This window comes from Maylandia zebra, linkage group LG9 (assembly GCF_041146795.1).
Source record: "Maylandia zebra isolate NMK-2024a linkage group LG9, Mzebra_GT3a, whole genome shotgun sequence".
NCBI classification, from domain to species: Eukaryota; Metazoa; Chordata; class Actinopteri; order Cichliformes; family Cichlidae; genus Maylandia; species Maylandia zebra.
The window spans coordinates 34,446,203-34,472,684 of NC_135175.1; the positions used below are offsets into that span (position 1 = coordinate 34,446,203).

General features: G+C 45.4%; 1 protein-coding gene across 3 annotated transcripts; it reads left to right on the forward strand.

The window, feature by feature from the left end:
* Positions 1-121: 121 nt before the first annotated feature.
* LOC101484965 (uncharacterized) lies at positions 122-25,653 on the forward strand. Of its 3 annotated transcripts, none has more exons than XM_004572912.5 (12): positions 122-909; positions 10,160-10,784; positions 13,204-13,356; positions 15,799-15,900; positions 16,704-16,959; positions 18,265-19,374; positions 19,789-20,123; positions 20,494-20,659; positions 21,493-21,604; positions 21,839-21,959; positions 23,118-23,421; positions 24,834-25,653. In XM_004572912.5, the coding sequence occupies exons 2-12, from the start codon at positions 10,179-10,181 to the stop codon at positions 24,986-24,988; spliced, it is 3,420 nt and encodes a 1,139-aa protein (XP_004572969.3). In that variant the 5' UTR covers positions 122-909; positions 10,160-10,178; the 3' UTR covers positions 24,989-25,653. The 3 variants fall into 3 exon arrangements, with proteins under 3 accessions (XP_004572969.3, XP_004572970.3, XP_004572971.3); XM_004572913.5 differs by having other exon boundaries at positions 124-909; positions 16,704-16,911; XM_004572914.5 differs by lacking the exon at positions 15,799-15,900 and having other exon boundaries at positions 125-909.
* Positions 25,654-26,482: the final 829 nt, after the last annotated feature.

Consider the following 26,482-nt stretch of genomic DNA (forward strand, 5'->3'; position numbering starts at 1 on the left):
GGTGATTTGATGGAGAATGAGCCAATATCGAACAGTTGCCAACATTCTGGATTAAATCAGCGACATCGCTCGGACTGCATGAGCAGATGTACCAGAGTTTATGCGTCTTTACCTGTTCTGCAGTTTTTCTAATGCGAAATGTTGGATTCACAGCATTTTCAGCACCTCGTGCCCCTCAATGACGTCTCTGACCGCGTCTTTGCTCCCAGTGTTGCTCTCACAGTAACACATCGAGCTGTTGCGCTGGTACAAACTGTGTTACAGTGTGCAGCGTGCATGCACGGCTGTATATCGGCGTCTTTGCGGTCCTCCTGAGCTCTGAGTGGTGCTGTCTCGCATCTGCCGCCCTGCAACGACTGCACTTCCATTGCATTTCTCCAGCAGCGGAATAACCAGGCCCCTCGCAGCCGCTACACGGTGCCCCCGAGCCGGGCTGATTCCCACCGCAGACCCGGGAGGTGAGACGGTGGTGGCACAGCGGAGGACGACGGACTCCATAACCGCTGCGAAGGCCGGATCTACGGCGGAGGAAAGCCCAGGATGTGATGAAATCCTAAACAAAGTGCGACACACACACAGACACACACAAGCCCCTGCACATCATAAACGGGCCCGTCTTGCACTGCAACTTTGCGTTTTGGGCTCTCGGTGGGCGCAGAGGGCGGATAATCATAGAGGTGAGGTCGGGGAAATTATTGTCTGGGGAAGGGTGACGCGCACTTCTCAGCAGCCCCTGCGCTGTCAGACGAGGAAGTGAAGCTTCACACACGCCCATTTGAGCCTGTCGACCCTGCTGAAAAAGCCCAGAGCCGCTCATCAGATAACACAGCAACGGACTTTCCAAACATGCGCCCACTTTCGGATGGACGGCAGCGGGAATAACCTGCAGGACGTCGAGCATTTCAGCAGGTAGGCGAGCGAAGCGCTTTACGCGCAACGTGGACATGACAATTCTTCAAAATGTTATTATCGTGAGATTTCTCCCCTGTGAAGGCCTGTCTCCATCTTTCTTTTTTCTTTTTTATAGTCACATGTATGATCTCTGGCCTAACTGTCACTGTGCACTGTGGCTCATTGCTATCACCACCATCGTCTGAGGCGGACACGTTCAGTTAACAGGCTGCGGGCCAGATGTCAGCATCTGCCCGCTGTGCGTGGACGAGCACCTGCCTGCGTGGTGGTTTTGCGTGAATTTAGCTTACTTCTGGCCGCACGCTCAGCTCCCATTTTAACCAGAAAAGCGACTTCCCAGAAGATCTTGGCCCTTATTGCGCCCTGATCTCCACATTTCTGAACTTCAAACAATGAGCAGAGGCTCCTCGTGTATACTGTATACAGTGCACACAGATAAACTACACGCGTTGGTTCTAAATGGAGACTAATCGCTTTCAGGGTAATATCAGAGTTATTCGTGTCATTTTTAAGCAGAAATTTGTCGGTTCGAGTTGATAAAAGAAGTTGTTTTTATGTTTTCATTCTGCTGTTAAACTGAGCTCTGGATGATTCATATAATAAAACATGGAGTTTACAGACTTTAAACCAAGTTCTGGGAGTTCTTGATGGATTTTTGAGGCTGAAGCAGACTGAAGATAGACAAAGTGATAGACTGAAGAAATTATCTACATATCTTATGATATCTTTCCCTTGTCCAAACGATAGAGTGCACAAGAGTGCAGATTGTGATCTACGAGGAAATATATTTTGCAGGGAGACCTCCTGGACTTATCCTGGGGCTCCTGTGGTTCAGCGGGCCACATTTTGGACAGCACAGGGTTTTTAATCTTGTTGGCTGGTCAGTTTAGCTTAATCACATCAGTCATTTAAATCCTTCTTCAAACACACTGAAATTTGTTGGTTTCAGCTGAAGGTGGTGGTTTAGTTGATTGTCTGGATATTAATCTTTGAGTTCTGTACTGTTGGTCAGACAACAAAAAACAGATTTTCAATTCATATATTCCATAATAATAATACTGTGTTTATATTGAGTACAGATGCTAGAAAATAAACATCTTACAGGGGAACCTCCTGGACCCACCCTGGGGCTCATGTGGTTCTTCCTGCCACTTTTTTGGATAACGACTCAATAACAAGGCGAACCATGTAAAGTGTCCATCGTAACTCATTGATGACTCGATGACATGAAAACCTCAAGAGGAAATTATTCAGAAATCTGACAGAAAGTCTTACGTAGTTTAGTAGATGTGCTGTGGGATTCCTACACACTTACACACTTTGAACAGCAAAACAAAATAAAGAAATAAAAACGTAGACAAACCTGTTAGTTATGGAGTTGTGTATTTGCAAAGGTGGCACAAAGTTGTTGGTGAAAGCAATGTTTTATTCCTCTGTTAGGTCGGGCGTGTTAGTTACACAAATCAGACTTTTTTGTGTGAAAAGTGATGGTAAATAAATCAATAACGGTTAGATTTTCATTCAACATGATCAGTTTTCACAGGATTTATTGCACTAGAAGAAAAAAGGGGCCTCATGGAACCACACTGGGGCCCCTGTGGTTGCCACATCTGGACAGCAAAACGAAAGCACAGAGCCATGTGACACTTTTGCATTGTTATTGGCAGTAAATGTTATTGTTCCTGCATGTGTTGATTTATATTGTTCTTATAAGTTCATTTTATAACTGTTTCCAGTAGCTGACTTAATGTCCCAGAGTCTTTGACTTGCTTTGAATTAGAGATGTTTCCATGTACGCCGGGAATCTTTTCAGTAAGTTTGTGGGCCTCACAGCCAACAGTCAGTCAGGAAGTAGTAAGGGTGGAACTTGGTCATGTTATAGCTAGCTGTGATCAATATAAATACAACAGTGTGCATCTTTAAGTGAATATTAATATGAAAGTGAAGGGAGGATGCTTTTAAAATGACTGAATTTTAATCATCAGCTAAATGCAGGAAGAGAAAAAAACTGCTGCTGGACTCTGTGTCTGCCAGAGAACTCAGCTGCTGCGCTTAAAGGAGTATTCAAACCCTTATAGGCGACCCGACCTCCTCATTGTTTCCTCTCACATGTCTGCTGTTCCAGAGGTGGATGTGCAGATTGAATACGGCCAAGTCAGTGTATGTTCCCTGTGAGCCAAAAGCTCGGGCTTCGAGCTACTCGAAGCACTCTGTTTTTACCATTTTTATGGCTACAATAGATATTTATGATGTAATAGAGACAGGATATTTCTAATATAGACATCTCAGACAGAGCAGTCCCTCCTGCCCCGCGCTGACAACGGACAGCCAATCAGAAGAAAGCCTTAACCCTTTAAGGAGGAGCTAAAATGTTTTGTTTTTTCTAAAACTACTTATTTCAGACAGGCGGTGGCTGAGGGACCACAGCAAGGCCACAGTGAGACAAAGAAGGATTATTCTGAGATTGAAAGACACTCATTATGGACGTTAATGTCGTGGTCATTTTGAGCAGCAGGAATGATGCCAGACGCTTGCTGATGCTTACCCAAAGCACCTGGTTAAAGTAAAACTAGCTAATAGACATTTAATTATATATTTAAGCCCCTTAGATGAGAGAAAATCTGAAATAAATTCAAACTTATTCCCCCAATTCTTAGAGACGTATGCTGTTCCACCAAAAACAGCTCAAAGAATCATCAAACACCTAAAATGACCATGAAATTCATTACTGTGAACATCTGACCACAGCTGTGTGCTGCAAGTATAAAAATAAAGAGGTGCATTAGTCGTCTTTTAGTTGGGAAATTATTTCTTTTCTAATTTTGTTTTTCTGGTAGAATCTTATCTTTACATTAATCAAGTTTCAGTTCTTGTCATCTAATGAGGTGTTTGCGTTCTGCTCAGCTGCCAGCTCACAGTTCACTTCCATGTTCACCCGTATGTCTTGTAGCCCTCTGTGTCTCTGCTTCTCTGGCTTACAGAGAAAAAACAATTCAGTGTTACAAGATTAAAAACTGTAAAAAACAACAACCCAAAACGTGGCTGCTGGAGGCTGGGGGACAGTCGTTACTGTGTGAAATAATACAAAACAAGTAAAACTGTTAAAGCTGGGTTTAAGATTAAATTGTGCACTATTAACAGTTACTGCGCTGAACACTAGAAATAACATCACGGGTACAATAAGGGCTCCCAGCCAGAGAGCTGCAAAATAGCACAATGTGAATATAAAACTATCATTCTTGTTACACTAATAGAAAGCTGGGGGACCTCCTGGAACCACACCGGGACCTCTGTGGTTTTTCAGGCCACACTTCGGACAGTAAAGGAAGTAAGAAAAACCTGCAGAGTGTTTGCACTCTTGCTGCATGAAAAGTTACCTACTAGAAACCGAGAGGGCATTCAACAACAACAATGTCAATTTAGCAGTGTTACTGCACACTCGAGTGTTTTATTTAAGGGGAAAAATCCCAGCAGCAAACAAAAACAAAGAAATAAAAAGACTAATTTAAAAAATTGAACTGAGTAAAACAAAGCTAACAAAGTCACAGCTAAAGTGTGATCATAACATGTGCTCTGCTCTGTAACATATATGTGGCCCACTTTATAGCACATTTATAGGAAATGTGAAAGATTGGCTTTAAAAGTCGGTGACAGACACCAAGGTCGGAAAACGTGGCTCTGGGATTTTGAGACCTGCTGTGGGTAAAAGTACATATTTATGTAAGATATGACATGTTTGTTACCTGACTATAACCGCTATCACAGGTGTGGCTTTCTTTAGCACTTATCTACTCTAGCTGAGCACCCAAAGCACCTTTTTTGTTACTACAAATTACTGTAATGTGACTATAAACGAAGCCAGGTGGATCCTCCTGCGGGAACCTTTGAGATTCAGTCGTTTTCTGGGGAAGTTTACAGCAGCAACAAAACTCAAAAATCCGGCACAATAACAATGCAACATTCTGCTGAAAAATTAACAACTTCTGTCATTTAAAATAATCCCTGCTGAATCAATGCTTCGGTTTTTGTCTCAAGTCTCTCAGCTGCAGTAAATCTTTCTACAATAGCTCTGTTAGCCAGGCTTCACTGCAAGACGTGTGTAAAAGAGGAAAATTGCAAGAAGTCAAAAATGTTCAAAAACTAAACTGACAAATATATTTCCACCCTACTTCCCATTCTCCTTGCCACACCAACATGCCAGTTCCTGTAAAAACTGTGAAAAGTTGTGGAAGTAGACAAATGATGGGAAACTCGTCTAAATATGCAGCTGCTCCTCACTTGAAGCTGAAATGCGTCACATATTCACATCGATGATGAATTCATTCATTTTGATCTCTGTACACTCTGGAAGGTAACAGCTCTCAGCAGGAACCATAGATATATACACCTATAAGCCACATCATTAGGTACACTTTGCTCAGACCAGCTGAACTGACTCTTTGTGACCCAGATTCAACAAGTTGCTGGAAACATCCCTCAAAGATTTTGGTCCACATTTCCTGTTCTTGCCTGACAGGTGTGGTCTTCTGCTGCTGAAGGTTCGGCATGCTGTGCGCTCACACCTGCTCTTCTGCATAACTTAGTTGTGATGATTTGAGTTACTCTCTTCATTCTCCTCTGACACAAACAAGCCATTTTCACCCAACAGTCTTGTGTTCGCTGGATTTTTCTGTCTTCCTCTGTAAACCTTACAGACGGCCGTGTGCGTAAATCCCAGCAGATGAGCAGCTTCTGAAACACTCAGACCAAAGTCACTAAAATCACCAGAGTAAATGTTGTGATATCAGATGTCCTCCTCCTCCTTTTCCCTCACGGCTCCTTTGTGGTTATACACCTCCCTCTGCTCCTTTCATGTTGTCATTGAAACGAGATAATTGTGCTCTAAATAACTGTGGAGGGGCACGTGTCCCACCTGTGCCCTGTAACTACTCCATACAGGAGCATTTAAGCAAGGCTTTAAGCAAACTGGGCAAGGTCATCATCTAAAATTACATTTAAATCATTTCAATATATGCAAACTCCAGTTTTGTAACATTTGCATGTCTCTGAATAATATAAAGTTTCGCTCACTGCACTGACATGTGGAGGATCAGGGCTCGGCTGGTGGGAGGACGTTTCTCTGCTCTTTGTTTATGATGGAAGGAGGCCGGCTTTACAAAACAAACCGGTCATTTTTGTCTGCTTATTCTGAAGACGTGTAGGGACGTTTGAGCGTCGACAGGATAAACCAACTTTGTTTATCTTCTTGGTGGAAAGGTCATTGTTTTTCTTGTTCCTGTTTTCTTTTCGGGTGTGAAAACTTCACGGATCCTGGGTCTGATGCATCAGTTGCAGATACGTGAGCTGCAGCATGGTTGCTTTCATTGCTGATTAACATGTAGACGGTTTGCTCAGGTGGGTTTTTTCTATGTAATGTCAGAAAAGTCAAAAATAAGAAAGAAAAGAAGTAAATTTTCATACTTGAGTTGTTCAAGCCAGAAGATATTTGGAAGTTTTGGCTTAAAAGTGACAGAAATGAATCAGGTAACGGTGTTTTAAGGACACTGATGCAGTCTGCGGTCAGATAATCCAATAATTACAGATTGCAGTATGGAGATCAGGAGACGCTTTTCTGTTTTCGTTTTGCAGCGACGGTTCAGATTAACTGCTGCAGTGGCTCAAATCCAAAACACACGGCTGAAGTTGACACTAAGGGTGTCGTGTTTCATGCAGCCGAGTGTTCAGCTTTAAAGGGCGAGGCGTGAGCAGGTCCTCAGGGGCGAACTTTAACTCCATCCAAAAATTCAAAAAAGGTGAATCAGAGTCGCCTTTACTTTAAAAACTGGCCTAAAAAGATGAAATAGTGTCAACATGAACAAAGTCACATGAACTTAATATATCAAAGCAGAAAAAAAGAGTTAAGTGGACTTTATACAACCTTTGTTTAGCAAATGTTATAATATGTATACTCAGAAAATGTCAGCAGCCTAGATTTGTAAAGACAGTTTTGAGTGCTTGTGTATATTTGATGCTTTAACCTGGGCTTTATTTACTCAAAGTGCTTTTTAAACACTTATTTTAATAATTTTCTGCAGTTGTTTTCTGTGTTTTTACTTCCCCAGTTGTTTCAGTGTTACGCTCAGAACTCAAACTCTCTTTACTTTGTAACATAGTAATGCATTACTTTGTAACAAAGTAATGCATTACTTTGTTACAAAGTAATGCATTACTTAACACTCAGATTTCAGGCATTCCGTCCTAATATTGTGTTGGTCTCCCTTTTGCTGCCAACACAACCCTGACCCGTAAAGGCACGCACTCCTCTAGACTCCTGAATGTGTGCTGTGGATCAGCATCCTCTAAACCCTCTGTTCGGGGCCTTAGAAACTCACTGCTGTGCTCCTCACACCATCCCTGAACCACTTTCTCTGTGGCCAGGCTCATTTTCCTGCTGAAAGAGGCCACAGCCATCAGGGAATACCATTTCCATGAAAGCGTGTACATGTTCTGCATCAGTGCTTAGGAGGATGGTACGTGTCGATGTTTGGGCAGAACGTTGCCTCCTTCCCATAGTGCATCCTGGCGGCAGGTGTTCCCCAGATAAGCAACACACTCATCCGGCCATCATGTGATGTAAAAGAAACGTGGCTCCTCAGACCAGAACACCTTCTTCTGTTTCTTCATGGTCCAGTCCTGATGCTCACCTGTCTGTTGTCGGTGGTTTTGGAGGTGGACAGAGGTCAGCATGGGCGCCCTGACTGGACTGCACCGAACTGTGATGCTGTGTGATCCTGCATGAACTTTGAGCTACATTGGCTCTCTGTTGGATCAGACCACACAGGCAAGCCTTCACCCGTGCATCAATGAGCCTTGGCTGCTCATGACCGTGCCGCTGGTTCCCTGCTGTTCCTTCCTTGGTCCACTTTTTGACTGACCCTGCAGACCGGGAACACCCCACAGGACCTGCAGCTTCAGAGAAGAAGGCGTCACAGTTTGGCCTTTTGTCAAACTCGCTCACATCTTCATGCTTGTCTGTTTTTCCTGCTTCACACACCAACTTAGAGGACAAAATGTTCACTTTCTCCCTGATGTACAATGATGGAGAGTCAGCGTTATTCACCTCACCTGATGTCATGCTGATCGGTGTATTTACACTGCTTTAAAAGTCATTTATTACGCTACTAATTACAGCTTTAAGCAGCAGCATCACATTTGCATGTGCTGCTTAACAAAATATCAGAAGTACATTGACGTGTACCTGTCTGCTCGAATCTCTGTGTTAATCAGGAGAACACGCGGACCATCTTTCTTTCACTAACCTATTTAAATATAAGAATGAAGCTGATAGACTCTACTTCTGGACAGCCAGACCTCAGGGATTGAAAATCAGTTTTTTTGTTTTCCTGGAGACAAACCAGCAAATTTGTTTGTCCACTCAAACTCTGAGTGTTTTTATTGCTTAAACATAACCAGGTGGCTTTTAATCATAACCCTTTGCAAGATTTTGCATTAACTTTTAAAGCCTGATTGCAAAAGGACCATTGGGTTAAAGAGTGTCTCTCAGGCAGACTTTGTCTTTGTTACGATGACAGTGACATTTGTAAATGTAATTACAAATTAAATTATGGGTCACAAAAGCAAAGTTTTTGCAAATAGATATTAATGACTCTCCTTCTGCCTCCCAGGCAAGAAGAACACTTCCTACCCAGGAACAAGAGACATGTCTGTGTTTTAAATCAAAAACACATTTTAAACATCAAAACAGTCGTGTTGGACTTGAACTGTAGTCAGGTCCAGATTTATTCCACCAACTGTTCCACCCTCAAAAAGCAGTTTTTCATCCTTTAAGACCAGAATATGTCAATGCAAATCAATACGAATGAGGTAGTGAAGGCAGACGAGTGTCAGGGGTGATGTGTGAAAGCAGCAAGAGTGAAAAGGAAGGTTTACAAGACAGTAGTGAGACCTGCTGTGATGTAACAGGAGGCTGAAGATGGACAAACCCACCAGAGGGACAGCTCAAAGTTAGAGGCGAGGCTGAGATGGTTTGGACGCGTGCAGAGAGGGAAGACTGGACATGTTGAACAAAAGGGTTGAAGATGGAGCTGCCAGGCAGGAGAAAAAGGGTTGGTGTGACAGAGGAGGACACCGGGGATGGGATCAGGTAGAGAAGAAAGGAGAAAAAGTGAGGCAGATGAAAACTTGTATCCTGAAACGTGACTGAAACCAGAGGCTTTTTAACGTTGTGCAGGAATCCCAAACAGTTGGGACTTTTGTGGATTTGCTTACCTGGATGACTGAGCGTGCATCAAGACGTTGTGCTGGAACAAATGTGGTTAGAAATGCACGAGCCCGTTCCAGCTTTTGTTACTTGAAAATCAAGCTGTGACGCTGCTTCAGCATCACTCTGGAGTGTCTCGCTGCTAGCTTTGTACAGAACAGGTTAACATGAGGTCGTGTTTGTGCCGATTGTTGGTTTTGGGCTCTTAACTGTTAGATTTGGCCTCCAGCTCGTCTGTGGTGGCGCCGAGGCTTCCCCCGCTGATCATGAATCCTCACGAGGAACGTTAGGACTTATTTCCATGTCTTGTGTTAATTCTGAGAACAAATGTTGCAGTGAGTTTGTTTTCTCTGGAACTGGAAATGCAAAGTATGCAAATTAACTCTGTGCCTCTGTCTGTGTGTGTGTCTGTGTGTCTGTGTGTGTGTGTGTGTGTCTGTGTGTGTGTCTGTGTGTCTGTGTGTCTGTGTGTGTGTCTGTGTGTGTGTCTGTGTGTCTGTGTGTGTGTCTGTGTGTCTGTGTGTGTGTCTGTGTGTCTGTGTGTGTGTCTGTGTGTCTGTGTGTCTGTGTGTCTGTGTGTGTGTCTGTGTGTCTGTCTGTCTGTGTGTGTGTCTGTCTGTGCGTCTGTCTGTGTGTCTGTGTGTGTGTCTGTGTGTGTGTCTGTGTGTCTGTCTGTGTGTCTGTGTGTGTGTGTGTGTGTCTGTGTGTGTGTCTGTGTGTGTGTGTCTGTGTGTGTGTCTGTGTGTGTGTCTGTGTGTCTGTCTGTGTGTGTGTGTCTGTGTGTGTGTCTGTGTGTGTGTCTGTGTGTCTGTGTGTGTGTGTGTGTCTGTGTGTGTGTCTGTGTGTGTGTCTGTGTGTCTGTGTGTCTGTGTGTGTGTCTGTGTGTGTGTCTGTGCGTCTGTCTGTGTGTCTGTGCGTCTGTCTGTGTGTCTGTGTGTCTGTGTGTGTGTGTGTCTGTCTGTGTGTCTGTGTGTCTGTCTGTCTCAGCGTGCTTCAGTGTTGAAGGATGGACAGGGAGCTGGTTCGGCAGAGCCAATCAGATCACGGCGAGGCCACCAATGGAACGAGCCCTCCGACCGCCGCTGAGTCCTCCGCCACCCCTCCGACCCCCACGCCTCCTCGGCTTACCCCCAACCCCATGCTCCTGGACTCCCCCGCACCCTCGCTGACACCCACCACCTCCTCCCCTCCCCCGCCTCTCACTCCCGCTCCCTCCATCACCACAAACCATGGACCAAAGGCGGCAGCAGCAACGGCAGGCGCTCCGTCTCCTCACGTCCTCGTCCCGACTCCCCCTAAACTTACCTCCACCCCTGCCCCCACCCTCCGCACATACTCCCGACACAACCATTCTTCCAAAATGTCTTCCTCCGTGCAAACCCCCCCTTCCCCCTCCCTTCTCCCTCCCCCTTCGTCCTCCTCCTCTCCTGTCGTAGCGACCGCTCCTTCACCACTCCTCTCATCCTCTCCAACTTCTTCTGCAACGCACAACAACACCACCATGTCTGCCAAGATCTCCACCAGCCTGACCAACGGGAGCGCTAGGGTCCTCTCTGCAACCTCAACGCCAATCACACCGTTTCACACGCCAGCCAGTCCACCTGGCAGACAGGTAAAGGTCACACACTGACCCCCACATAGAGAAACAGGAACACGTCTTTCATTTAGAAACACTTTGCTGGAGTTTGTCCAGTTTGTCTGTATTGGATCTTTGCTCTTTCTGTGTTCACACATTGCACCCATACAGAATAAGGACGCACGTCTCCACCCTCTCATGACCACATCCAAGAATCCCACCATGACAGTGGCTAAAACGTTAACTTTGAGGCTTCGAAAAGAAAACCTGTGATGCCTCTTTTATGCACAGTCTCTGGGTTACATAAGGAGGAGGCCACCTACTGGCTGTATTCATAAGACTGACAGCAGTCATTCAACAGGCTGATAACATTAGGACCAAATCATTTTTAGCTTCATCTAAAAAAGACGCAGTAATTTAATCTCAGAAGACGAGCCTGACGCAGAGGACGGATGTAAATAAAACAGCTTGAGCTCAAAGTTTTATCTAGCCTTCCTGCACTCGTGATGTTTACCTGCCATCTTTACAGAACGCACAGCGAAGACTCAAATCACAGTTTTCACTCTTTGGATTTGGTGCAAAGGTGCACAAAGTTGATAGCTAGTGCTAGCTTTGTTAGCAAGCTTCATCCATAAAGTGAAGCTACAGTAAATAAAAATGCAGGTACAGCACATGACAGTCAACCTGCTTAAATGACCGAATCTGTATTTTATTCATATTTCTGTGACACGTGGTGTGTGAGAATCTTTTAAGCTGAGTTTCATTAAATGTTGGAACAACTGTTGAAAGCGACAGCTGACCTGAACAAACGGATTTAAAAAGAAAGATCAGGTGTGAATAATCTAAATGTAAGAATGACAGACAGCTCGTGAGACGAAGCCTCGGACCTTTCACCTGTCAGGCTCCATCTGGGTCAGTGTTTGACTGTTTGGGGTTACAGTTTCCTCTTTGTTTGCTTTCATCTGAGTGCGTTTCACATCCTTACACTCGGGTCTCGCTCTCTGTTAATTCAGTGAGTAAACAGGCTGAACTGTGAGCGAGCCACAGAGACGCTGGCGTTCATACTCTGTATGCAGGCGTTGCTGCCAGATACAAAAAGCTGCACAGTCTGCGGTTCCTCACGTTAGAGCTTTAAAGACACGAGCTTGAGATGAGCACGAAATCAGAAACTTCAATCCCGGCTTTTCTGAAGCTGTTCTCAGAACTTGTCATTAGCTGGATGTCAGCAACAGAAAAGGACAGTTACTGATACCCGATGGCCACCGCTGCGATTTTAAATGAAACAATCGACCGATTGTGATTGAAGTTCAGACTTTCCGCTTAATTCGAAGCTCAACAGAAGTAAGTTTGTGTCTTTCTTCCTTTAGTAACTGAAAAGCTGCTGTGTCGGGTTGAGATCAGGTGCCCGACGTGGCCGTTGAAGAGGATCACGTTTCTCTGCACTGGGTCGCTTTTGTGGTCCGGCTCATTGTCCGTCTGCACTCCGATGCTCTGTCCGATCAGCCCTGCAGCGTTTGTCTGAATCTGAGCAGAGGCTACAGCCCCGTACACTTCGCGGCTCATCCCGCTGCTTCTATCAGCAATCGCATCATCAGTAAACACTCGTGACCTGCTTCCACTGCCAGCCGTGCGCGTTTTCTGGTAAAGTCTGGCTCCTGTTCTTGAGTGTAACCAGTGGTTTGCACCCTGTTGGTGTAAACCCTGTGACGATGATCCTCCCTGAGAGCGTTCTGTGGTCTTTAAAGTCTCGTAGTGTTGCTGAGCTGGCCGATGCACCACAATGTTGATTTTTTCTTTCTGCCTGATGGGTTCATTTGTTTTATTTGGACTTTCAGTCGAGTGATGGCCTGTTTGTCTCGCACTGACATTTATTCGGACCTCGTGTTGAGAGTTCCTCTGAAAAAGCAAACAAATGCAAATGAAACACTTGCATTTGGTGGCCGTGAAAACATATTAAACAGTTGTCTAATGAATTCTGAGCCTCTGAAAATGGGCGACTGTGCATTGAAATGGCTGTAATTCCTGAATATTTGAGGGAATACTTTTATTAAACCCCTTTAATTCAAGTCTGAACTTCAGATTTAAAATCCACTCCTTTGCCTAAAAACATGCCAAACAGTTTCTGACAACAAATTTTACAAACCAGTTTTTCAAATCTTTAAATTAAACCTGATAGATGAGATTAAAGAACTATAAACAGATGTGAGCTGCCTGGTGGAGAGAGTTTAATCTGCTTGGATGAAGCTGTCCATTGTTAAAGTATTCATTTAGTGTTTTTCTTTTTTGTAGAAAAGAAGCATTAAAAATTCGACATTTTCATTGTTTACTCTTTTGGTTTCCACCCAAACACACTCGTGACTGCTTTGCTGTTCGAGGAAATATCACAAAAAGTCATCCCTGCTCTGAAGCACTGCCTTAATTGCTTCCCTTCCCCCCTCTCCTGCCTCTGTTCCAGGTATCACAGACTCCTGTGGGCACACCTGGTCTTGTGCGAACCAATCAGAACCCCTCCCCTGTCAGGCATCCCAAGGTGTCCCAGCAGACATTGCTCCTAGGAAAAGGTCTCAAAGGGACAGGCCAAGACCAAGTGTTGCTTAGAGCTCAGATGGTAAACACACACACACACACACACACACACACACACACACACACACACACACTTTCATATATTTCCACATGCATTCTGTTCTGCTGCTCACAGTGAACAGGACAGAGTGTGCAGCTGCAGAAAGGATGACGAGTATTAAAATGAGCCAGTTGGCAGGAAAAGCTCAGAGTTTAAAGCTGCAAACAAATCTGAAAACAGACGTTTCAAAGCTTTCAAAGCAGAAATTTCTCCGAATACTAAACAAACACAAACATGATGTAAATGATATGAAATGCACTGCACCAAAAACCCTGTGAGACGTGATCTGAAACAGTCTGAAAACACAGACTATGAAGCAACGTTACCAGGTTAAGGCAGCCGTGTTGAGCTTAAAGTCAGACTTTTAAGTGTTACAGAGGTGCTTTACCTCTCTAAATCACCATGGTAACTGATGATGTACATACTACCTGTTTGGGAGAAGATTATGTGTTTGAAGTTTTAGTTTAAAACAATCTTGAAGCACCACATTTTCCCCAAATCTTTGATTTACAGCAGAGAGTACACATTATACACTCAGAGGCCACTTCATGAGGTACACGTTGCCAGTACGAGGTTGAGCCCTGTTGTCCTGCTGAAAGTGACCTTTGGAAGATGGATACAGTGTAGCGATAAGAGGATGGACATGTTCAGCAACAATAGGTAGCATCATTTAAACACCACAGCCTAAGAGGCCCAAGCTGTTTCACCACCAGCAGTATGAACAGTTGACACGAAGCTTCATGTTGTTTAGGCCAAATGGTGACACTGAAGTCTTAATGTTGCAGAAGTCGCGACTCATCAGACCAGGAAACATGTTTCCAGGCTTCTGTTGTCCAGTCTTGGGGAGCCTGTGTGGACTGTAGCCTCAGGCTTCTCGTAGCTGACAGAAAGGACACTCGTGTGGTTTGAGGTTGGACTAGCTGTTAGCTCAGAGATGCTCTTCTGCTACGGCTGTAACCAGTGTGTAACAAACCCACAGCAGGCCCGGGTGCATCTTCATGCTTTGCAGCATGCTTTCTTCTTACAATATTCACACGGTTGCTGTAACAGCTGCCAGCCGTACACATCACCACCAACAACCACTAATGACAACAGCACAGGTGTGATTGCAGATCAGCGCAGGTGCGTCCATCTCACCTGCAGCAGCATCGCAGACCACGCCTCGCCACACAGTGCTTATTTGAGTTACTGATCTCTTGAAGCTTTTCTCCTCCGACGTCTGACCTCAGCGAGGCACGTTTCGCCCAGAGAACTGCTGCTCACTGGATATTTTCTTTTTCGGTGGGAAAATCCCAGCAGATCCTGAAATATTCCGACCGTCCCGTCTGGCACCAACAACCTCGCCACATTCAGAGTCACTTAAATCACCTTTTGTTCCACATGCTCAGCTTTAACTTCATCCCGTCGTCTCGACCGTGTCTACATGCCTACATGCATAGAGACGCTGCCCTGTGATTGGCTGACTGTGTATAGCTGCATGCATGTAGCTAGTACCTGACTCCCATCACTAAGTTGAGCAATGCATATGTTTGTGTTTCATTGTCACTGACATTTGCAGGTCAGAAATATACAAATATATCTGTTTTCATCCTTGAGCTGAGCACTGCTGCAACTGCAGTTACTAAGAACATAGTGCTGTGCAGCCGCCATGGTAGAGATAAGTCAACAACAAGATAAATGAATTCACAGCTTTAATGATTTCATGTCTTATTTGCATTATCAGTGTTCCACATACTGAATCTTTGTGTCTGCTCTGATCATGTCTCTGATGGCAGACGGTGGTGCTCAGCTAAAGAAGAGTCAGACTGAGCCTGAGCGACAGAAACAAAGTAAACTCTGTTTCTCAATAAAGAACGGTCCCCAGATATTATGAGTGTTCATGTATAGAAAGAGCAAAGCGGCTTGATTGTGACTGATGAGCTCAAAACTACACATCTGTGAAAACCATCAAATTGTCATTATTGACATCATTTGATTATTTGCACAGAAACCTATTTTAGACTAAAGGTTATTTATCTGTTCATAAAAGTTCTTTTAACGGTGAAATATTAAACCATGGTTAATCTCACAAATCATTTCCATCATCTAGATCTGCCACCTGGATTTAAACACTTAAATGTGTTGTAAAAAAGTCTGTTTAACATTGAAAAACACTGAATATGAAGCATCTGCCTCGCAGTTGTATTAATCCACCGCAGAAAATAGTCCCCAGCAAAATTCACAGTTTTCTTGTGTGAGGGTTCAAATCTGATGTTGATCCGTTTGAAAAAGTAACCTTTATGTTTATGGGTGTTTTATCAGGTCATTAAAAGGAAGCAAAGGCCAAGAAGATGCTTCAGTTATGTCTCACACAAACATCTGTGCTTGTCCTGCTCTCCTCTGTTCATCTCCTCCTTCACCTGTTTCCTCCTTTTTCTCCTGCAGCTAATTCTTACATCTGCTATGCGGCCGCCCCAGCCGTGCTCCTCCTCTTCCTCCTCCTCTGTTTCCACTTCTCCTCCTTCCTCTAACCCCGCCTCGGCTCAGGTGAGCAGCCGAGCAAATGTCTTTATATGCACGTGAATGCATCTTTTGAACTGACCTTAGACGGTAAATGCAAAAAGCTGACTTCTTTACACAGTCGTCTGAAACACGCGAAGCTCAGCAAGCACAGCGAGCGAGCTGCTTTTTTCAGTAACTTTCAGTCATTTAATGAAATGCAAATTTGGCATTTTTAGCATGTTTAGTCTCCGTAACTACAAAAGACGCACACGTGAAGAACACATTCAAGCTGTGGTAAAAACTGCCCTGAGTCCCTTTTACACCCCGTCCCAGTGCTGCGATCTAAAAGCAGAATCTGGTTTCTTTGAGCAGCCGTGCGCATGCGTGTCCCGGCTCTGAGACCTGGATGTTTGATCTGTTTTCTGATCGTTCGCTGGAGAAATGAAAGGGTTATGTCAGCGTGTGGGATGCGTGCCAGCTCAACAAAGTCTGGTATATGAGAGATAGCCAGGCTCAACTACTACCCATAATTCCTTCTGGGTGAAACACACTCCTCTCATACGTTGACTGTAACAGACGGCTGTGACTGGGATCAGGATCAGTGGACGATCTCTCCACAGTTGGTCCTCAGACCCACATCAATAGGAAATGTGATCTTGTTTTTCTGTTTTTGTATTTCTTATTTTCACCTTACGAAAATGTCCGACGTTTAAGACTAAATCTGCTTCAGAGAGCTTTTTTCCTGCTGCCTGTAACATACCCGCCCTCGCTGGTAACAGTTGCTAAGCTGTGACTGGATAGCCAACGCCTTCGTGGGATCTAACTGAACATCTTTGTGTCCCTTCCAGCTCCAGAGTCTCACCTTGAGGCCTCCTCCCCCCGGGACTCTCGCCATCCCTCCTTCCCTACGCCTCAAGCCCAACGCCACGGCCCCGCCTCCCCTCTCTCGACCTCAAGTCCCCCTCTTCCCGATTCTCAAGCCGCGACCTCAGTCCAGCATCACAGCAACGGAGTGTCCAACCACGCCCAGCCGACACCTCGCCGTGCCGCCTCCAAGTAGGTCCCTGAAGGGTGTGATGAGGCCGGATGAGTACGCTCCTCCATGTGAGGGTCTTACATAGTGACTAATATATTATCATAAATTATTATAATTCTGCACTTTCAGTCAGCTGATGTTTTATTTATATTTGATCCTGTTTGAGTTTATTGGTGGATCCAGCTCTCACCCTGACAGTGACTAACCGGGGGGACTGGAGGGAGGTGTGGTTCAGAGTTTCAAAATAAAAGCCATCAGTGGAAGACCAGTATGCTTTCAAAATGATAACAGTTGCTTCAAGGCCCTTTATATTGTAAGGTAGAGACCCTACAATAATACAGAGAAGCCTGAGCAATGAGACAAATCCCTGTAGGCGAGCACTTGGTGAGAAGGAAACCCCTCTTAACAGGAAGAAACCTCAGGACCGGGCAGCCATCTGCTGCAACGGGTTTGAGGTGAAGAAAGGATAAAAGACACAAAATAAAAGCCTCAAATGACATATTGGATGTTATCAACACTCTGAACCTTTCAAAATAAAAGCCTGCAGTTTAAAGCCGTCTGCATCTCTCTGCAGCTGTTCTGGCAGCAAGCCACAGTCTGGTGTTAGCAACAATCACACTTGTGGTGTGAGATTGCATGTTTAGTTTTCTTTTCTACAAGCAGTGAGTAAACTAAAAAAAATTGTTTCAAAATGAGCGTTTTATACTTTCAATCATTTTTTGTCTTCAGTTTTTAAAGAATTACATTTTTTAAATAGATATTTTTCTTTTTTCACTATTTTAATTTTGGTTACTTTTAAAACAAGAAAGGACAAACTTACTGCTTTTAGCTGTTCAGAGCCGTCTTTAGCTGCACTGCTGTGGTCCTGTGTACCGTTTCATTTCAGTGACTTATGAACCAAATAATTCCTCTCTATTACCCGGAGACGTCAGAGCTTCGGTTTACCCTCACAGAACACAACAAGTCAGTTTTCAGCATGTTTGCCGTCATTGTCTGCAGCTGAACTCATAAATCACTGGAAGAAAACTGCACTGTGCTGCAGAACAAAGTAAATTGAATCATGGGTCTTGATATATTTTGCAGCCTTGAGAGATGAAAATTAGAAAACAAAAACATAATAAAATTTGCATTTGATCATCTAAATAATTCAGAGTTTTTGGAGCCACTGAAAGGAAATGTTTAAATCTTAATGTGAGAAAGTTTTTCAGCCAACACCCTGAATCCTGCAGCCTGCTGTGCATCAGCAGATTACAGTGAAGCACATGAGAATTAAACAACATGCACGAGTGGCAGTCTGTCATTTATCAGATCATTATTAGTCATATCCATCCCTCATAGTTTAATGGTTTCCTCTTCATGCTCGTCTCCCACAGCTCTCTATTCTCCGGTTCGAGCCGTCCCTCTGAGACCCAGACTTCACTCTCCTAACGGTCACAGAGCGGCGTCACCTCGACAGACCTCGGCCCTCCAACCAATCGCTGCTGCTCCCTCCAGCCAGGCGTCTTCCATCAGCCGGCCGCTGGCGGGACTGAAGAGCTGTCCGTTAACTCACAGCCCGGTATCTGTCTCCAGCGCTCTGTCAGCTGTGCCGCATTTTGAGCGCTCGTTGTCTGCAGCGAAGCAGCTTCAGATCATCGCCCTCTCTTCGGGTCGCCAGCCACAGCCGGGAACGTACACGCATGCTTCGGTGCAGCCGCCGCCTCCAGCGGCAGAGTCGCCTGAGGTTTCCGCCCAATCAAAGAGGACTTTGAGCACTGAAGACGTCCTTCCTCCTCCTCCTCCTCCTCCTTTAAACCCCTCGTTGCCAAAAACCACCTCTCCTCTGCCCTCACCTCCATCCCTTCTGAGTCCAGCCTCTCCACAGAGTCAAGCTGAGCCCCAGCCGCAAAATCTGACCCAGAAGGTGGAGGTAAAGGAGGCTGAAGAGCAGAGAAAGAGAGCTGCAGCTGTGAGACAGGAAGACAAAGATGAGGAAAGCATTGCTAAAGACCTGAGAGTGGAGAAAGATGACCAAAGAGAGAAGGTGAAGGAGGAGGAGCCCAGTGAGGAGCAAATCAACCAGGAGGTGCAGGAAGTTAGCCGAGAGGAAGATCAAATGGAAGTGACAGAAGAAGGCCAAAGTGAGAGAGAGAGGAGAGAGGAAGGCAAGGACAAGAAGATGGAGGAGGAAGAGGAAGGAGAGACTCCAATGGACCAGTCTGAGAACCAGACGGCACAGCTTCCCCATCAGTACCACAACACGGACCCTATCCCGGAGCCTGATCCTGTTAAAGACTCCACTGTGGACTCAAAACCCATCACGGGTCTCATTTCAACTCCACTTCCAGTCCAAACTCCAGCACCAGTCCCGGTACCAGAGCCAGCTCCAGCCCCCGAAGCCTCTGCCCAGAGTCAGAGGCTGCCAGAGCCTCAGAAAGACCTTCAGCCCGTCAGCCAGGAGGACTTCTGTGAGAACATGTCGACCCAGTCCGACAATCAGTCAGGTACCGTGAACAGCTCAGACGCAGCAACACTTAGTGCTCATATCTGTGTGTTTACACGAGGCTTTGCATTAAAGCGTTTTCCACAGCTTCATCTGTCCGAGCTGTGCTCCCTTAAAGGGTCCACATGATTAGTTGTTATTGCTCCGCTCGTCCTGGAGAAGCACACATGGTCGTGCACAGTGTGCAGCCAGCAGCAGCTTCTGATGCTTCAGGCTACAAAGCAATTGAGCTGTTGAGCAAACTGTCTTCACGGGACGTCTGGTGCAGTAAAGGCTCGCTGCTACCTGCTGCTCACTGGTGAACTTTAGTGTCCTGCTTTGTTTTCGGCTGTAACTTCATGCAATCAATACTTTTTTCAAAACATGTTCCTTTTAATTTTCAGTCAACTCTTTTTTCTTTCTCTGCTCCTCACAGCGCTGTCCAGCCTCTCCTCTCAGTCTCCCCCCTCCTCACCCATCACCACTCCTTCGGCAGAAAACCCTCCTCCTCTCCTCCCGGCGCACACCGCCCTCCCGACTGACCTCAGCCTACCGCAGCATGAGCCAGCGAAGGTGGACAAAGCAGGTGGCGAGCAGCAGCCCCCCACGGAAACTGAGGCAGAGCCTCTCGGACAATTGGAGGACGAGTCAGAGAGCTTCAGCCAATCACTGAGCAGCCCCTGGGAGCCAAGGCCGTGGCCTGAGGGACGGCAGGTTCTCACCCACCTGGTGGAGGGATTTGTCATCCAGGAGGGGCTCCAACCGTTTCCTGTAAGGAGACGTTTGTTTTACATCACAAAGGCAGAAAAAATGAAGTTAGAATTTTAGGTTTTGATGCTTTTAGTGTGAAATAAGTTGGTGTTTAATCTCCTCAGGCTTATTTAAGCATTTCCTAAATAAATTGTGGCTCAGCTGACAGTTCAATCTGGGTTTTACAGTTTATCACCTTTTCTTGGGTTTCCCTTTCTTAGAGACGGCAAATATTAAAATTTTGTTACTAAAAGGGGAAAAAACTCAAAGCCTTTCTCGTGTATGAACGTAGAATAAGTTCTGGGTGGATGTAAACGGATTCCCTCCTTACTGCGATTACCTTTTCAGCCACAGGCGGTGCATTTATACTCACCTTATTTCTGTGGTCCAGGTGAACCGCTCATCCCTGCTGGTTCCAGTGCAGGTGCCCAAACCGCAGGAAGTGAATGGGACCAATGGGAAAGCGGCGCTGCCTGTAACGGAAACGATAAAACAAACTGAGCACTCCACAGACTCGGACGAAGAGGAAGGAGGAGACACGGACGACCCTGGGAGCAGTAAGGAGCAGTTTAACTTTTAAACTTCACATCTGCTCGTTTATCTGCTCTGAAGTCTCGATGCATGAAAGTACTGTTGGTAAGAGCTGCAGAATAGACCAGCCGCACCCACGTCATACTGTCACCAAATCAACAACAAAGATTCATCCCAGAAAACTCAAAACAGAAGCAGGTGACGCATTTTCCCTGCAGCTGTGAGACTTTAAATGAGAGCAGAGCTTAAAATGGACCTGATTGAATCAAGAATAAAAACATAATTCTTGCAGTTTTTATATAAGATTAGTAAGTTTAATATTAAAGGAAAATCAATTAGGCTTAAAGAAAATATATAAAAAGGGTTTCTCGTGGCTGCACACCAAACAAGGACAAAGTCTTTGCATGTTCTCTAAAAACGGTGAGAGATCTTCTATTTCTTGTCTTGACGCAGCGATTGGTCCGCAGGCTCTAACAGTGAACCAAACCGGAGTTCCTGCATTGTGGCACAGCCTCTGCCCACCACTGTAAACCTGTCCCGTCATGTTCTGCACCTGCAGCACTGGGGCTCATTCAACACATGAACAGGCTAAACACTAAATACAAGCTGAGAGCAGCCCTGGGACTGTGCAGTGAAAGTGTGTGTGAGACGTCTAAGAAGTCAACCACTTTTAATACCCTGAAAACTCGGCGGTAAACCTGACGTTTACCCCACACATGCCCGAATCCTGCTCTGCTCACGTCTGTCACTCTGCTGCTGATGTGGTAAATGTGGGAGCTGTTAGTCTTCTAAACTAGCAGTGGGAACCATGTTAGACTCTGTGTTTCTCAGCTTCACCTCCACTGTGTCCCTCTCACAGGGTCGGGCCACAGAGACCGAACGGTGCTGCACTGCCAGTTCTGCGGGAAGAGGGGCCACGCACACAACTTCATGCGCTCCAAACGCTTCTGCTCCACTTCCTGTGCACGCGGGTAAGGCCTCGCTTCATTGGCTTAAGCGCTAAAGAGGGCAGCTGTGATGTCACGGGACCTTTACACAGCGTAGGGGTGCTGCTGTCGCAGCAGCAGCGTGACAGGATGTGGTGTGTGTGGCCTGCGTGGAGGCGCGCAGGTGTCAGATGCAGATACGAGTGTGAATGAAAGCAGCAGAACGAGGAAACATCACCACGTGTCTCTGTGCTTCTCCCCTTCCTCCTCCCCCCTCAGGTTTAACGTTCGACTGACGAAGCGTCTGCGAGCTCTCAGCGCAGGAAGCCGGTCAGAGAAGCCTCGTCCTGCCCTCAACCGGGCGGAGTCAGTCCCTGGGAAACCCCTGCTGCTGCGGCTGGTAGGGACGCTGAACTCGCCAACAGCTTAAAAACAGCAAACAGAGAAGTGCTGAGATGTTTTAAAGAGCCACACTCTGAAAATGAAGTTAGAGCTCCTGAAGTCCTCCACGAGCCGAATGTGACCGTACACATGCACCGGCTGTATTACAGGAGGCTGATTTTCCAAATATTAAACACATTTTTATGCTTTTATTGATCTTTGTGATGTTTATTTGATGGGTTACGTTCCTACAAAAACGCCACTCTGCGTTTGTAGCTTCATATCTTTTGTAAACTTTTTAAATTTCGTCCCAGAAAAACTAAAAAACACTGAAACTAAACTGAAACAAACACATGAATTAAAAATACTTAGTAGTGTAAAACTACATTAGCTCAGTTAGTCGTGTGCAGTGGATTTTAGACTTGGTCTTATGAAATGAGCCATTTGAAGCCATCTGTGGTTCAGTGACAGCCGACGGCCTTTAGAGGGCAGCAGAGAGCCGAGAAATCAGGAAGCTCCACCGACAGACAGAAAACAGACGCTCAGTTTTAAGTTCTATGCAGCCAGCAGCCACTTTATTCAGTGACACCTTCCTTGTACTGAGTTGGAACTGCGTTTGAGTCGAGAACTTTCTCATAACTCACAGATTCCTCTGAGGTGTTCGTCCATGTCGACATGATAGCATCACACAGTTTCTACATATTTATCGCTCCACCACATCCCACGTGTTCTCTGCTGGAGTGAGAGCTGGTGACTGTGGAGTCATATACAAGTAAATGGCCTGTATTTATATAGCGCTTTACTAGTCCCTAAGGACCCCAAAGCGCTTTACATATCCAGTCATCCACCCATTCACACACACATTCACACACTGATGATGGCAGCTACATTGTAGCCACAGCCACCCTGGGGCGCACTGACAGAGGGCACAACGACCGAGACTGTCCAAGCCGGGGCTCGAACCAGCAACCTTCCGATTACAAGGCGAACTCCCAACTCTTGAGCCACGATCGCCCAGTAACCAGTTTGAGATGATTGAGGTGGAGTGTGGGGTTTAAATGATGCTGCGCTGGTGCTGCAGGGCCCCACACTATCACCCCAGCAGCCCCTGAACTGCTGATATCAGGCAGGACGTTTCCTGGCTTTTACATTTCTTACACGCTTTGTTTCCTTTCAGCCTCGTGATCTGTGGAGCGCCGGTCAGCGGGAGAAAGATGGAAAAGAAAAAGCGGCGGCGGCAGAAGAGGACGAAGATGAAGACGATATGGTGGGAGGTGGAGGCAGGGAGGAGGAAGACGATGACGGAGGAGAGGAAGATCCCGCTGTCGCCATGACGGCTAGGATGGAGCGTCGGGCGGCTCGGAGAGCGAGGAGGGCGTCGGCGCCGGCCGTGACCACTTCCACGCCTACCACCACGTTTAAGCCAGCCCCCTCGCAGTGGAGTGTGGAGGAAGTCACCGCCTTCATCCACACGCTGCCAGGTAAACATGAGCCGATGCCCCACACGTAGAGCTTCTCCCGGGACCTTTAACTCAGAACCGTCGGTTTGATTTACGCCACACTCCGTGTCTTAATTGTCAGCAGGCGACGGAGGCGCGCTCACAGCTTCTTCGTATCCCCCAAGTCCCATTAAAGGTTTCGCAAAATGCTGAAATTAACTGCTGAGTGAAGTAATGTGAAGAATACTTCCAACCACACACCGTCAGACTCAGCGAGACTGCTGTGAAACATCTGGGAGAGAAACTGAACCTCTGTTTCACATGAGACAGATGATTCTGTAGTAAACACTGTTAGCTGCCTTTAATATTCATCACTGTCACTTTATTTCTAAGAGAAGATCAGCTGTGGATCTTAGAGTTATGCAGATCTCTTCTGGTCGAAACATTATCCCGATTAGTTTCTGTTAGAAATAAAGTGGATAAACTGATTGTTGGCTAACGATCCTGGATGAACAGTGTGAAACATGTTACTGTAACAAACCAAATCTTTGTTTGTTGGGTCGTTTGTCCACAAACTCCTCCCACACGATCAGGATTTGAGGAACCAAACAAGGGCTCAGGTAGAACTTGGGCTGCTGAAGGTTCTTATCAGAACCTGCATCACATTATTTCATCATGTGGCCTAAAAACCACCAACCAATCATTTAGTTGTCGAGTTTATGAACCTTTAAAAAAATGTGTTCACAGGAAAGCCACCAAAATCTAATTTGAAATGGTGTCTTTATTTTTTTATTAGCCACAAAAAGTCATACAAACACATCACGTGTTCCCACTTCTTTAGTTAAATCTACAAAATAATCCCAAAGTTGACACGTTTGAATGCATTAAATAGCTTTTCTGCACAAACAAAGTGATATTAGCCAAAATTAGCATATCTCAGCACAGTGTGCAGTGTGTCTTTAAAGGATTTGAACACAGTCAAGTACCATCAGTACCATGTAATACCTAATCCTAGTCCTAGATGTCGTTGTTACAGCTATCCTCGCGTAGCATGGACAATAAACAAGGAAGCTGTGGATGACATGAGTGCATCAGGGGTGTGCTTCATCAAGAGGATGATAAGAATATTGTACACCAAAATACTGATGAATGAAAACACCAAAAGCTCTTAATATAAAAACAGCAGAGCAGTGACTTGTGACAGAAGGACAGCAGCAACAGTGAAAGGGGAAAACTGCAGTTCCTCTAATGTCCACTCGAGGCTCCAAAACAGAGTCAATCCCCACAGACTAAACTTTGCAGGAGTTTGGAGGTGTTTTTATTAAAAGTCAAGAGTTTAGATCGTTATACGTGACTAAAGTCAGGGCCATGGCTACTTTCTGTGTGACTGAACAGAATCATTTGCTCAGTCAGACACCGTCAGTGTTTTTAAACTCTCCGCGTTGCTGTTTCAGGCTGCAGTGACGTAGCGGAGGCTTTCCGGGTGCAGGAGATCGACGGCCAGGCTCTGCTGCTGCTCACCGAGGACCATCTGATGACCAGCATGAACATAAAACTGGGACCTGCTCTGAAGATCTGCGCTCACATCAACGCACTGAAAAACCAATGAGAGACAAAGAAAAAGAGAAACAACGTGAGAAAAAGAGAAAGCGTTTAAAAAGGAAGAGGGAAAAAAGGCAATAAAGACGCGAGGAAACGAGAGAAGTCGGCGGAAGTCAAAAGCTGACACCAAGGATGACAGAGCAAAGTCACAAAAAGAGATTTGTGGGAATTTATAATTCATGAGATTATAAATCTAGGCGTGGCCTTAGCAGATGGGAGCTGGAGGGGAGTGCGGGAGCATGACGACACCAGAGTCCATGAGAAGTCTCACCAGTTTTGGGCCCTCCGACTGTAGCAGGAGACGGGGGGGTTTTGTAACTTTGTGTATATTTTACATGCCGCTGGAGAGTGTACATTTGAAGCTATTTGATGAAGGATTTTGAACATTTAATATATAAAATTTGTCTATTTAGTTTTTTTAGAACGTGACGTCAGCAACAAATCTATCCAGTAGCTAAACATAACCCGTGTGTGTAAAAGGAAAAAACAATAATGCGTAGACTTTGTAAGTGATTAATGAAAGTTTAATGTTTTATATCACTATATTCTGGACAAAGACATGTCTGTGTATTAAAAAAGTCACTATCAGGGTAGAGGCTGGTGTCTTCAATCGTCACATTTTTATGGTATCCTGCTTGAAATTATTTAATAAATGAATAATTGATCATCAAACGATTTATTTATCTTGTTTTAAATTAATTCCCAAGTAAAAGACCTTTTACTAGCCCAGTGAAAGCGGGCTTTCTAACAAAAATGTGACTTCAGACACGTGGAGCAGATGTTCCACTGAGGAGCAAACGTCGGGCCGCCTCCTGGTTTCATGGATGCATAAAATGCTAAAGTTAAAGTTGGCACAGTTTCACAGTGTAGTGGTTATCAGACCCACTTTGTCGGGGTGTGGAGCGATTGAGAGGTTCTGGGATCCCCCGTAGTGCAGTTTACCCCAGTGCCTACAACCTGGCTGCTGCAGGTGTAGAAGCGGGGCTCTGGGGTTAACTTAGACTTAGAGGCTTAGAGCGGTCCTAAAACTATCCTCAGCAGATGGACAACATCTGAGAGACGAGATGACTATCAAGAAGCACTTTTAGCGCTTCATGCTCTGGGGGGCGGGGCTATGGCTCCCCACAGCCTCCAGCAGATCGTTACATGGAGAAACCTTTTGAACTCAGGCGCGTTCACGCACACGGATGATCACAGACAAACTATATCTTCCTCGGCTTCTACCTTGAAGCATATCGTGCGCTGTCGGTCTTGTGTGCTGCTCAATAGCATTCAGTATTCAGTAGTTACTGTTACTTACACGTATCTAGGTCGCTGCTTTGATCTCTGTATTCTGTTCTATTGTTTGTTTTCTTTCTTCTTTTAACAGCTGATTCAACAGATTCTCTCAGAGTCTTTCTTTCTGTTCAATTTGTAATAACTTAAAGTAAAATGAAATAAATAACAATAGTAATAGAGATCAATCAAGTGCTGTATTATATTGGACAGAAAAACACACAGT

Coding starts and splice junctions, on each gene's coding strand:
- LOC101484965 (XM_004572912.5), top strand. CDS start 10,179: ATGGACAGGGAGCTGGTTCGGCAGAGCCAATCAGATCACGGCGAGGCC. Junction 10,785..13,203: donor CCAGTCCACCTGGCAGACAG/GTAAAGGTCACA, acceptor CCTCTGTTCCAG/GTATCACAGACTCCTGTGGG. Junction 16,960..18,264: donor GGATGAGTACGCTCCTCCAT/GTGAGGGTCTTA, acceptor CGTCTCCCACAG/CTCTCTATTCTCCGGTTCGA.